This window comes from Drosophila obscura, unplaced genomic scaffold, assembly GCF_018151105.1.
Source record: "Drosophila obscura isolate BZ-5 IFL unplaced genomic scaffold, ASM1815110v1 contig_9, whole genome shotgun sequence".
In the NCBI taxonomy this organism is placed as follows: Eukaryota; Metazoa; Arthropoda; class Insecta; order Diptera; family Drosophilidae; genus Drosophila; species Drosophila obscura.
In genome coordinates, this window is record NW_024542883.1 from 826,678 (window position 1) to 839,783 (window position 13,106).

Consider the following 13,106-nt stretch of genomic DNA (forward strand, 5'->3'; position numbering starts at 1 on the left):
CCTAGAAAATAGATCATTTTATATTATTTAACAAAAATATTTAAACCATTTTAAATTTATTCTTTTATTAACAGAAAATCGCGGAGAGTTTTTGGAAAAACTTTTGAGGGCCCGTTCGTGCGTTGTACCAGGAACAGTATCGCAACCTATTTTACCCACTACAAGTTCGGTGAGGTTGGTAGTTGGAAACTGGGTTCTGCAGTCTCATAAGGCAAATCAACTTCAAATTCAAAACACCGAAGGTCAACAAGTAACTATTTTGCAAGATGATTTGCTCGGATTTATTTTTGAGAGCAACAGAGGAACAAAACATACATTTACAGCGGAAACAGTTTTGGGGCCTGATTTTGCTTCCGGGTGGTCAACTGCCAAAAAAAAGCGTATAAAGTCAAAGACAGATGGTCAGAGATTTCAAATCCGTAATTTATCTCGGGATATTTATAATAAGTACTTTAAATCAGCTCAAACAATACCACGTGGAGCAGTAGGAAAACTCACAGATATAGTAAACAAAATTGAGCTATCCTTTGAAGAGCAGAATATATCACCTGATGGAAATTGGGAAATTATATTATCTACTGCATTAATGGAGCTTTCACAATTGATCCATGAGGATGGCGTAGTGAGTGCATTTGAAATGCATTCATCGGGTCTTGTACAAGCTTTAGTTGCTGTTTTATCAGTTAACCATTGGGAAAGTCACTCGGCAAGATGCAAGCGAAGCCAAATGCAGAAACAACGGGTTTCCGTATTCAAAAAATGCATATTAGAAGATAACATTGACTCTGTTCCGAACCAATCAAGAATTAAAAGTACTGCGAGTATTTTAATACAGAAACTTGTCTCAGTTTTAGAAAGTACTGAAAAATTACCAGTATATTTGTATGATGCACCATGCACTGGATACAATCTACAAATTCTGCAAAAACGACTTCGTTTCAGATTGGAACGTGCACAATGTGAAAATACATTGTTCGATCGAACGGGTCGAACTTTAAAAATGGAACCCTTAGCAACCATTGGGCAGCTTTCAAAATATCTACTTAAAATGGTAGCCAAACAATGGTATGATCTAGACAGATCAACATTTTTTTACTTGAAAAAACTCAGAGAAAATCAAAATGGTGTTTTTTTTGCACATTCTTTTGATTTTGACGAAGAAGGTCTGTTATATTATATTGGTTCTAACGCAAAAACGTGCGATTGGGTAAATCCTGCGCTATTTGGACTTGTACAAGTAACAAGCTCAGAAGGCAAAACGTTACCCTATGGAAAATTGGAGGACATTTTGTCTCGAGATAGCATATCGCTTAATTGTCATACCAAGGATAATAAGAAAGCCTATTTTGCTATAGATCTCGGAGTATTTATTGTACCCAATGCTTATACTTTACGTCATGCTCGAGGATATGGACGTTCGGCACTACGGAATTGGCTACTTCAAGCTTCAAAAGATGGCGTATGTTGGACAACTCTTAGTACTCATATAGATGATAAAAGCCTTCTTGAACCTGGTAGTACAGCGACTTGGTCCATAAATTGTGCATCAGACTCAGTAGGATATCGTCACATAAGAATTCAGCAGAATGGTCGGAATGCGTCCGGTCAGACTCATTATTTAAGTGTAAGTGGATTTGAAATTTATGGTCGCGTCATAGGAGTTTCTGAAGATATTGGAAAAAGTGTTAAAGATGCTGAAGCAAAAATAAGGCGAGAGAGGCGGCAGATAAGAGCTCAACTTAAACACATGACTACTGGCGCGCGTGTTGTTCGTGGAATAGACTGGCGTTGGGATGATCAAGATGGATGTAGTGAAGGAACCATCACTGGTGAAATACACAATGGTTGGATTGATGTAAAATGGGACCATGGTGTAAGGAATTCTTATCGCATGGGCTCTGAAGGAAAATACGATTTGAAATTGGCTGATTGCGAAAATTATTCTATGTTTGAAGGAAGTTCGTCGATTAAAACCATTAATACAGAATCTAAAATAAAAGATAAAACAATCACACTTAGTTCACGAAAATCCAGTTCTACTCCATCCCTTGCTGAAGCAACTGAAAAAAATCAAAATACAGAAGGTGCTTCAAATCAAACTGTTTCTGCAGACAACCTTACATGGAAGCAAGCTGTGGAAACAATATCCGAAAATGTGTTTTCTTCAGCAAAGACCCAAATAATCTCTAATCAATTATCTACAAATACGTCACCCAGAGAAACTCGCATAAATAACAAGGAACCTAGCTGTAAAAAAATTCATAAAGATTCTCTAAAAGGTGGAACACCATTGAGTCGTGACCTGGAGCATGTATCAGACCTATCAGCAATCAATAATTCAATTCCGGCAATTAATTCAGCTATACCATCAGACCTAGCAACTATTTCGGAAAATTTGGGTGAAGTATCTAAAGAAAATACATGTAGCGTAATTTGTCCGATACACACGCATGCTGAGACAATTTCTGCGAGTCCAAGTTCTTTCCTTCCCAGTACTCAAAACTTAGTTTCACAAGGCACTGATATACAAAACCTATCCAATATTGAAGAAAACAATAAAATGAATGCCAATTATTCAGTAAATAAAATGCCTAAAGAACTGCCTGTAAACGTACGAACTACAAATATTACTAGCGTTGTTCAATATGTTACACAATATTCTAACGATGCTGTCGAAATTATCGATAAAATCGATGATGGCTTAGATATGATACGAAACAACTCCAATAATATTCAATCACCTTGTACTAATACAGGGTTAGATATTAAAGAACATATAACTAAGGTATTAATTGCCGAAAATAATCAACAAAGACAAATACAATTTGTAAGCGATGAATTTTCAAAAAAAAGTATCAATAATTGCAGTGGAACATTGAATTCATCTTCAGCAGAACCAAATGCGGTTAGGTCTATTGACGAAGTCAAAAATTCTCAAATTTCACCTGATATTGTTTCTGTAGCTAGTCAGATGAGCATAAGTGTACCCAACCTAACTACTACTACGGTCTCTGAAGTGCCAACAATATTAGAAGGTGATGGGCATACCGGCTTATTAGAAACATTTGCTGCTATTGCACGTCGTCGTACTTCTCAAGGAACACACATGCAGGATAACCAGCTTATGAGAGCGGATATAAATATCAATCAGCATACTGATCAAAGCGTTGCAACAAGTTCATTTCTGGGAAACTCAGTAACAAGTTTGGTCAAAATGGCATTGTCAAGTAATTTTCACTCTGGTTTGTTAAGCACAGCTCAAAGTTATCCAAGCTTATCATCTAATAATAGTGAAAGAGTTCCTCCTACAAACCCATCTAACTGTTCTACTGTACAACAACCTACATCTTCAATAAATCAGACGTTAACGATGAGTCTAACTTCTACATCAAGTGATAGCGAACAAGTTTCTTTGGAAGATTTTTTGGAAAGTTGCAGAGCGCCAGCATTGTTAGGAGACGTAGATGATGAAGAAGATATGGACGAAGACAATGATGAAGAAGAAAATGAAGACGAATATGAAGAAGTTGGAAACACCCTTCTACAAGTAATGGTTTCAAGAAATTTGCTCTCTTTTATGGATGATGAGGCACTAGAAAATAGATTGGCTGGTGTAAGCAAGCGCAAATCATGGGATGATGAATTTGTTCTAAAAAGACAATTTTCTGCATTGATACCTGCATTTGACCCGCGACCTGGCCGCACAAATGTAAATCAAACATCAGATTTAGAAATACTTCCTCTAGGTCTTGATTTACCAAGCCCACAGCAAACTGGGTATGACTCCATTGAACAGCCAATACTTGGTTTAAAGTTACGTGGCCCCGGAATCGGCAGTGTTCCCGATGTTGAAATTGACTTGAATAATTCTAACTGGACAATTTTTCAGGCCGTACAGGAATTACTGCAGCATAGTCAATTAAACAGAGTTGATAAATTTCGAAAAGTATGGGAACCAACATACACAATAATATACCGAGAGATATTACCCGAAGGCCAGGAAAACACTTATTTGGAATCCGACGAATTACTTCAAACGCCAGATATGTCATCCAAGAGCGGTGCGTCCACTTTGTCTCCAAACTCTCCAATGCATATCGGGTTTAATAAAACGGAGCACAATTTGTGCTCTGTTGATGATGTTCTTGAGTTGCTGATACGAATCAACTCTCTTAATGAAAGTGAACTTGATTTCGAAAGTAAGGAACGGAGTGTTCCCTTAATAGCAGACGAACTTTTTGTTAGCAAAAAAATAACAAATAAATTACAACAGCAAATTCAAGACCCACTTGTTCTTTCATGCAACGCATTACCTAATTGGTGTGAGAATTTAAATCAATCTTGTCCATTCTTGTTTCCATTTGAAACTAGACAGTTGTATTTAAACTGCACTTCTTTCGGAGCATCTCGAAGTATCGTTTGTCTGCAATCTCAACGAGATCTCAACACAGAAAGGCAAAGGATACCAATAATGAGTCCACGTCGTGATGATCACGAGTTTCGCATTGGTCGTCTAAAACATGAACGTGTTAAAGTACCACGTAACGAAAATTTGCTGAAATGGGCAATGCAAGTTATGAAAACGCACTGCAATCGAAAGTCTGTATTGGAGGTGGAATTTTTGGATGAAGAAGGAACTGGATTAGGACCAACTCTGGAGTTTTATGCGTTAGTGGCAGCAGAAATTCAACGATCTGACTTATGTATGTGGCTGTGCGATGATGAATTGGGAGAAAAAAACATCCAGGACATATCCGAAATTCTTGAAGGCAATTCTAAACCAATTGGATATTACGTAAATCGAAGGGAACATGGATTGTTTCCAGCTCCACTCCCACAAAATTCTGTAAAATGTGAAAGTGTTTTAAAATATTTTTGGTTTTTCGGAGTTTTCATTGCAAAAGTTTTGCAGGATATGCGTCTAGTGGATATACCTTTATCGACATCTTTTCTTCAATTGCTTTGTCATAAAAAAATGTCATTACGTAGTTTACAAAAAATTATATCTGAGAGAAGACCTGGAGATATATCTTTGATATCGTGTAATGACTTCTTACGTACTGACTATAATAAATCTAATTTATTTGGTGGATTACTACATTTAGATAATTTAAAAGAAGTAGATCCCACACGCTATCAATTTTTACTCGAACTGCAAGACTTGTTGTTGCGTAAGCAATCAATTGATTTTGACTGCGGTATAAGCTTGGAAAAAAAACAAGAACAAATTAATGACCTTAAGCTATGCACCAAAAATGGATTAGAAGTATGTCTGGAGGATCTAGCACTTACATTCACATATTTACCAAGTTCTTCAATTTATGGATATACACAAGCCGAGCTGTTGCCAAATGGCTCATCAATAAATGTCACCATTAACAATCTGGAGGCATATTGCGAACTTCTTCTTAACTTTATTTTACATGATGGAATTGCTAAGCAGATGAAAGCTTTCAGTGATGGATTTAATGAAGTTTTTCCCTTAAAAAAACTGACTGCGTTCTCGGCGGCAGAGGCTCGATTAATGATTTGTGGTGAACAATATCCACATTGGAATCGAGAAGATATTATTTCATACACTGAACCAAAACTTGGCTACTCCAAGGATAGGTAAAATTAATATTATTAATCAAATATGCAATATTAATCTTTTTTTTTTCTTTAGCCCTGGGTTCCTTCGTTTTGTAAACGTTCTATTAGGCATGTCAGGAAATGAACGGAAAGCTTTTTTACAGTTCACAACTGGTTGCAGTAGTTTGCCTCCGGGAGGACTTTCAAATCTACATCCTCGACTTACAGTCGTTCGAAAAGTGGATGCAGGTGTTGGGAGCTATCCCTCTGTAAATACTTGTGTTCATTATTTAAAGCTTCCAGACTACCCAACCGAAAAAATAATGAAGGAGCGACTGTTAACAGCAACAAAGGAAAAGGGGTTTCATTTAAACTAAACATTAAAGCTTTCTACATATATGAAAACATTTTAATCGATAAGGTAATGCTATAATTTTGCATAATCTATAAAAGATGTATATTAAATTAATTATGAATAATTTAATTAAATGAAATTTAATACAGTTAGAGTTTATTACTTTAAAGCATTATTAAATATTGCGATGTCCGTCAGCTCCTACGTCGACAGAGGGCTGTCGAGAGCCACTCGGAGACCGGTGAAATTCATTGTACGTTGATATGCAATGACTGGCCCATGCGACATTAAGCTAAAGACTGTTACGCGCAGATCCCAGGCAGAAACGCAGATCTCCCGCCCAACCGACCGAGGGGCGCTGCCGCATGACGCATATAGGACTACTCGACAAAATCGAACTTTTTTTTCCCCGCTTCGAACCAACCCGACTTTTTCTGATAGACTTTTTTAAAAGAATTATGGTTTTTTTCTACGGCAGAAGTTTTTTTTAAAGAATTTTTGAAAACTGTTCTTTTTAATGATTTTTCAGGAGGATGCACTTCTTTTTCACATACATATCTTAAGTAATGAACTTTGCCATTCTGAAATAAGACCAAAACATTTTGTGGCTTTAGCTTACCGTCTGGGAAATATTTATCTATCAAATGCAAAAATTATGATTTTTGTGCGAGATTTTTTACGATATTTTGAATTTAAAAATTCAGGAAAAGTCTAAAAAAAAAATAACCTGGGTCCCTTATTATACCTGTACTCACAAAGAATAAAGAGTTGCATTTGTGGTAAAATTGGATGTCTGTAACGCAGAGAAGGAATCATTTCCGACCCTATAAAGTATATATATATTTATGATCAGCATCAATAGCCAAGTCGATATAGCCATGTCTTTTGTCCGTGTTGATGAGAGCCTAGATCTTAGAGACTATAAGAGCTAGTTATCCAGTCTACAAAATTTTAAATCAAGACTTTATAAAAAATTTCGAGAATTTGGTTCTCCCTCTTCTCTTTCTCACTATGTAATAGCTCGGTCAAATTTCTCCGTTCTTAACGCTCAATGCTATAAAAACTACCTATCTCAATGCAGGATACGATTTTCACAGGACCCTAAACAGTTTTACAGCTTGGTAAATAGTAAGAGTAGAACGTCCGCACATCCATCCTCGTTATCTTTCCTCAATATGTCAGCAAACAAATATCAGGCAATTGCCGATCTTTTTGCCAAATTTTTCCAAATAACCTTTTCTCATGAAAGCTACTCTGGTCAGCCGTATCCATACAGTTTACCAAGGTCGAATGGCATCTTCAGCCCCTTGTTAAATGAAAGCTCACTGCTTCATGATCTTCGACTAGTTAAGCCGGTGTTTTCACCAGGTCCTGACGGAGTTCCCGGCTGTGTACACAGGTACTGTGAAGACGCTTTGTGTGGACCCCTGCTTAAACTATTTACCCTATCCATTAACTCTCTAAACTCTCTAAAGTCTGATGCAAATAATTATAGAGGTATATCTAAATTATCCGCTATTCATGAAATGTTTACACAAATTTTAGCTCAGAATTTGCAACATTTTTGCAAATCAGTTATATATCCGTCTCAGCACGGATTTAAAAGGCGACGATCAACAACGACAAATTTTTTGGAGTTTACCTATTTTATCATTAAAAGCTTCCAAGGTAACTTGCATCATTCGATTCTGTAAACCATTCCCTTCTAGCACAAAAACTTGACCTTGTAGGGTTTCCACCTAATCTTTTGAGATGGTTTTTTAGCTTCAAAAACTCACCTGTTAAAGTTACTTCTGGAGTACCACAGGGCAGCCATTTAGGCACCCTACTATTCACACTCTTTATTAATGTCCTGCCTTCAGTATTAACAAACTCTCGAGTACTCATGTATGCGGATGATGTTAAACTCTGTGTCCAGTATAAGGACATTTCATTTCACTCTCGCTGCAATCCAATCTCAATAGCTTTGAGTCATGGTGTTGTGCAAATATGCTTCACCTAAATGCCTCGAAATGCAAAGTAATGACATTTCATCGCTCCAGCCCCTTTTTCGCTCCTTATAGCCTCTGAGGTTACTTTTACTTTTCTCTCAAGAGAACCACCTCAGAGGCTACCACCAGACGATCTTGGTGTTAAATTAGACCCAAAGTTAAAGTTTTCTGAACACATTTCTACCATGGTAAATAAGGCCATGGGTGTGCTTGCGTTTATAAAGAGGTGGTCAAAGGAATTTGACGACCCCTATATAACGAAGACTCTCTACATCTCGCTTGTTCGTCCGATTTTAGAGTACGGCTCTTGTGTATGGTGCCCCCAGTACAAAGTACACCAGGACTTTTTACTTTTTGCTCTGCTATAATTATGATCCGATCTGATTCAGATTCGGCAGTCTGGTAGATATGGATATTCTCTACAATAATGCGTTTTTAGTTCTATCGTATCTTTAAAAATGTGCCTGCCACAGATTTTCGTCCTTTGTGGTGGCGGAAGGGGGCGGGGCGAAATTTTGAAATACACTTGTAGCAGTGTGATATCACATGAGTCTGGAAACCAAATTTGGTTACCCTAACTTTTATAGTCTCTGAGATCCAGGCGCTCAACAAGACGGACAGACGGACGGACGGAAAGACAGACATGGCTATATCGACTCGGCTATTGATGCTGATCAAGAATATATATACTTTATGGGGTCGGAAACGTTTCCTTCTCTGCGTTACACACATCCACTTTGTAAGGAAGCGATCTAGGCCGGGGTACAACTCTCAGTCACGCCAGGGTCGAAATTACAGAAATATTTATAATTTGCCGGGACTCCGAGTCTTGAGCCACCAACGGGGCGGAGAGTGGGTCTCGTGGCGGGGAATCGTGGAATTGTTCCCAGGAGGCACCTGGGAAGTCGCCGGGCGGCACCTCTGGGAAGCTACGGGCGGGAAATCGGGAAAATTATTCCCAGAAGGCACCTGGGCAGTCGCCGGGCGGCACCTCTGGGAAGCTACGGGCGGGAAATCGGGAAAATTATTCCCAGAAGGCACCTGGGCAGTCGCCGGGCGGCACCTCTGGGAAGCTACCGGCGAGAATCAGGAAAATTATTCCCAGAAGGCACCTGGGCAGTCGCCGGGCGGCCCCCTCTGGGAAACTACGGGCGGGCGGGCTACGGGTTGATTCATTAGAGGGCACCTGGGCAGTCGCCGGGCGGCCCCCTCTGGGAAACTACGAACGGGAAATAGGGAACATTATTCCCAGAGGGCACCTGGGCAATCGCCGGGCGGCCCCCTCTGGGAAACTACGAACGGGAAATAGGGAACATTATTCCCAGAGGGCACCTGGGCAATCGCCGGGCGGCCCCCTCTGGGAAGCTACGGGCGGGAATCAGGAAAATTATTCCCAGAAGGCACCTGGGCAGTCGCCGGGCGGCCCCTCTGGGAAACTACGGGCGGACTACGGGGAACATTATTCCTAGAGGAACATTCTTTTGCGCGTATTACCATCGCTGTTCCCTGCTTGCTCAAAAGAACTCCCACACGACTTCACAAAAATCCCAACACAAGAAGTCAAGACGGCGATTTTGACGTTTGATTAATTATTTATTCCTGGCCTTTTCCTGGCTCGTGGACCCTGCCTACCGCACCGCTCAGCTGCCCGCCTACTCACGACGGTGAGACTCGCTTACCCTCAATCCTTGCGTTCGAGTTCTTCCTTGTTGTGTCCCCGGGCGGGAGATCGTCGTCCTCTCCTCTGGCCGATGCACGCGTGGAGCCGTGCGTGTCGCCGTCTGCCTTCCGTGCGCGCCGTTTTTTTCCTTGCGCTAACTTTTCGTGCACGTCTGCCCTGTTTTGCACTCTAGCACCGACTCCCCCACGATCTCTGACGCTCGCCATCTCGAACCTCGTTGCCGGTCTCTCGACTTCGTTTTCCTCTTCGCTATACGCCCACGCTCTCTCTCTCTCTGTGGGCTCGTCGCTGATATTTGTTGCGGCCGCCGTTGCTCTCACGCTCTCTTGTCGTTTTACGTTGGTATTGGTGGCCGAGCTTTGGTTTCGTCTGCTTCGTTCGGGCTCTCTCTCTCTCTGTGGGCTCGTTGCTGATATTTGTTGCGGCCGCCGTTGCTCTCACGCTCTCTTGTCGTCTTACGTTGGTATTGGTGGCCGAGCTTTGGGTTTCGTCTGCTTCGTTCGGGCTCTCTCTCTCTCTGTGGGCTCGTTGCTGATATTCGTTGCGGCTGCTGTTTTCTCGCGCTCTCTTGTCGTTTTACGTTGGTATTGGTGGCCGAGCTTTGGGTTTCGTCTGCTTCGTTCGGGCTCTCTCTCTCTCTGTGGGCTCGTTGCTGATATTCGTTGCGGCTGCTGTTTTCTCGCGCTCTCTTGTCGGTTCCTCGTTGGTATGGGTGGCCGAGCTTTGCCCTCTCTGCTGTTGGACCTTTTGGTTCGCGGCTTGGCTTACCTCGGTTGTGGGAGCTTTCCGTTGATGACGCGTTTTAGAGATGCCGTCCGATCACGGTTCCCCCCCCTTTCCTGAAATCACGAGAATGCAGGTGCTTATGGGCCCTTAGGGTCGTATAATTAAGTCTACGAATGGGGAATGTCAAAGCTTAATCCTACAAAAATATAACAAAAATACGAGTATCAATTTAAATTGCGGAGTCCCTCCTGGGGTGTCTCCTTGTAGGAACAGAATGTTGTCCCTCCAGTGGGAATGGCAAGAAAGTAAGTCCGTCTGTGGTTCCCTTCATGGGAGAAAATTGTGATGGAGCCGTTTGCTCCTTCACAACTTTTACCACAAATCTAATATACCCCTTAACTCGTTTTTGAGTACGGGTATAAAAATGGGGGAAAAAAAAACTTCAAAGTAAATTTTATTATTTTTCAAGTGTGAAAAAATTGATGTAAATTTTGTCCAAAAATTGTACTGTTTCGTTTTCCTTGTAGTGAGGTCATTGTAGTTTGTGAATTGTTTTCGTTTTTAACCAAAATATATGCACAACATATTTTTTTGGTTTTTTGGAAAAATTGTCTGTTTTGCCCGGTTATGACACACGGCATGATACCTGTTGTAGATACCTGTTGGTTACGAAGCTGCATAATATTGTTGTTTAAGGTAATGTAGTAAAAATAAATAACATTTAGACCACTGTACATTAGTTTGAGCTTTGAGCTTGATATCGAATTTAGACGATGCAGCGACTGCATGGCAGCATGTGTACGTGTGACGTGTGACGAATACGATCTCATTTCACGCATACAATGCTGCACAGAATATCAAACTGATTTAGATATTTGCGCTGGGTCATTAGCTTTAAGGTATTTCTCTCTCACTCTGCCCTCTATGTGAGAAAAACTGCATGCGAAATGCTGCAGAGTGTGAACAAAGCGTGCAGCCTCACAGACATAAAAGCTTCTCATGCAGTCTCTGCAGCGTCTAGAAGCACCTTATGAAGCTGCCAAAGCTTTTAAGCACAGATCATAATTATCTAGCACCCCGTCATATGTATAAGAGTGGGATAGATCTATTCTCATTAACCGTTAATTTAGGATTACATTAGAATAAGATTGCATTCTCTTCTCTCTCATGTAAAGCTTAAAAAAAAATGTTAACAAAATCGGTCTAGTGGTTAAATCAAGATCACTTCAGAGCACCCTCTCGAATGTGACACATATAAAAAAGAAATGAATTTTACTGCACTGTTGAAAGCCATTAAGTGTTGCTTGTCGGACAAGCTACTGCTAAAGAATATGGCATTTCTCGCAGCACCCTGAATCGCTATTTCCGTGATTACCTCACCGCACTGTATTGCTTCCTTGAGGAAGCAGGCATCTGTTTCTGCCCAGAAAAAGCGTGGACGGAGGCATCATTAGGCAAACCATCAGCTAAGCGAAGCAAGGCTCTTTCGGAAGATGATGAGGATTTCAGCATCATCTGTCTGCACCTCCTGCCAAAGAAGTTGACCGCCGCAAACTCCATCGAATGCAATGAATGTAGTCGTCAGGTGCATTTAAAGTGCGCTAATATGCGTGCCAGCTACTTCACATGCAAGCACTGCGACTCTGATTACGATGATTCATGTTAAAAAGTGTCATCATTCTTTCTCCTTAAGTAGGCTCTTAAAATAAACAAAATTCCAATTTATCGTTATTCGTGGTGATTTTCTTTCATATTTTTTAATTTTAAGCGGATTTTTCAGGGTGGTCCACAACTAGGCCTATATTTTTTTTCTCGAAAAAAGGTTACTTCACTAAATTCTTGATACAATTTTTCTGAATGAAGGAATCAATATAGTTCTTCACTGATAGTTAGCTAATGCCTCTAGCTTTAAATTGGTACACATATATTTTTATAATATGCAATTGGTCAAAAGTTATGAGGCAAAAACAAAACTATGTCCACAGCCGGGCCCTCTCCCTTACTCATATATAATCACTCAAAAATACTCAGTGTTGAATAAACTCAGCTTGTGCTGGCAATCGCCTCGTTCGCATCAATTCTTACTCACTCACACAAATCTCATCTCGTGTACAATACAATTATATCCAACATGTATGTGAAAAGGTTTACACGCATACATTCAAAGTCGACGCAGCCGGATTTGACCCGAAGAGCCGAACGGTGCGTCGCTTTACGCATACAAAAGCAATTAGACACATTGTGCATGCCTGTGTGCCGACCGTTCCTTAACTTGAATAAAATCATACGAGCTGAGTTTACTCATTTGCGTCTTTGCTCATAATCCTATTGGCTCATTGCTGAGCCAAAGTAACAGACACCCGAAACACCCGAAAAACGAACGAGCGTGAATAAACTCAGCCAGAATACAAGAAGGCAAAGCTTGAGTGATTTAAAATCATCTGGAAATATGTGCGCATGAAAGTGTGTATCCGTCAACGCCGAGTCAGTTTAATCGGGTGATTTTTTTGTGTAAACTTATTTGCATTACCCAATGCCGTTCTCTGGTAACTATCCCATTATTGTTGCTTCACCTAATGAATTTCGTACCAAACAGTTACATAGATATATCCTACCCCCTTAATAGTTCTAACTGTTCTATCCCCCCATCGATTATAATGGCCTCTTAACTAGTTTAAAATCTTGTAAATCTTCTTTTTCTTTTGGACTTGATATGGTTCCCAGTGATGTCCCTAAAATTCGTGCTGAATCTCTGCGTGTGCCCCTCCTTAAACTGTTTAAC

General features: G+C 40.4%; 1 protein-coding gene across 2 annotated transcripts in view; it reads left to right on the forward strand.

The window, feature by feature from the left end:
* The window catches only part of LOC111080283 (E3 ubiquitin-protein ligase Ufd4), a 32,848-nt gene extending 26,801 nt beyond the window's left edge, over positions 1-6,047 (forward strand). The window contains exons 7-8 of one of the 2 annotated variants that reach the window (XM_041596036.1): positions 75-5,610; positions 5,666-6,047. In XM_041596036.1, coding sequence (XP_041451970.1) covers positions 75-5,610; positions 5,666-5,948 — 5,819 coding nt within the window. In that variant the 3' untranslated portion in view covers positions 5,949-6,047. The remainder of the gene's footprint in view (positions 1-74; positions 5,611-5,665) is intronic. The other variant, XM_041596037.1, reaches the window with a different exon arrangement.
* Positions 6,048-13,106: the final 7,059 nt, after the last annotated feature.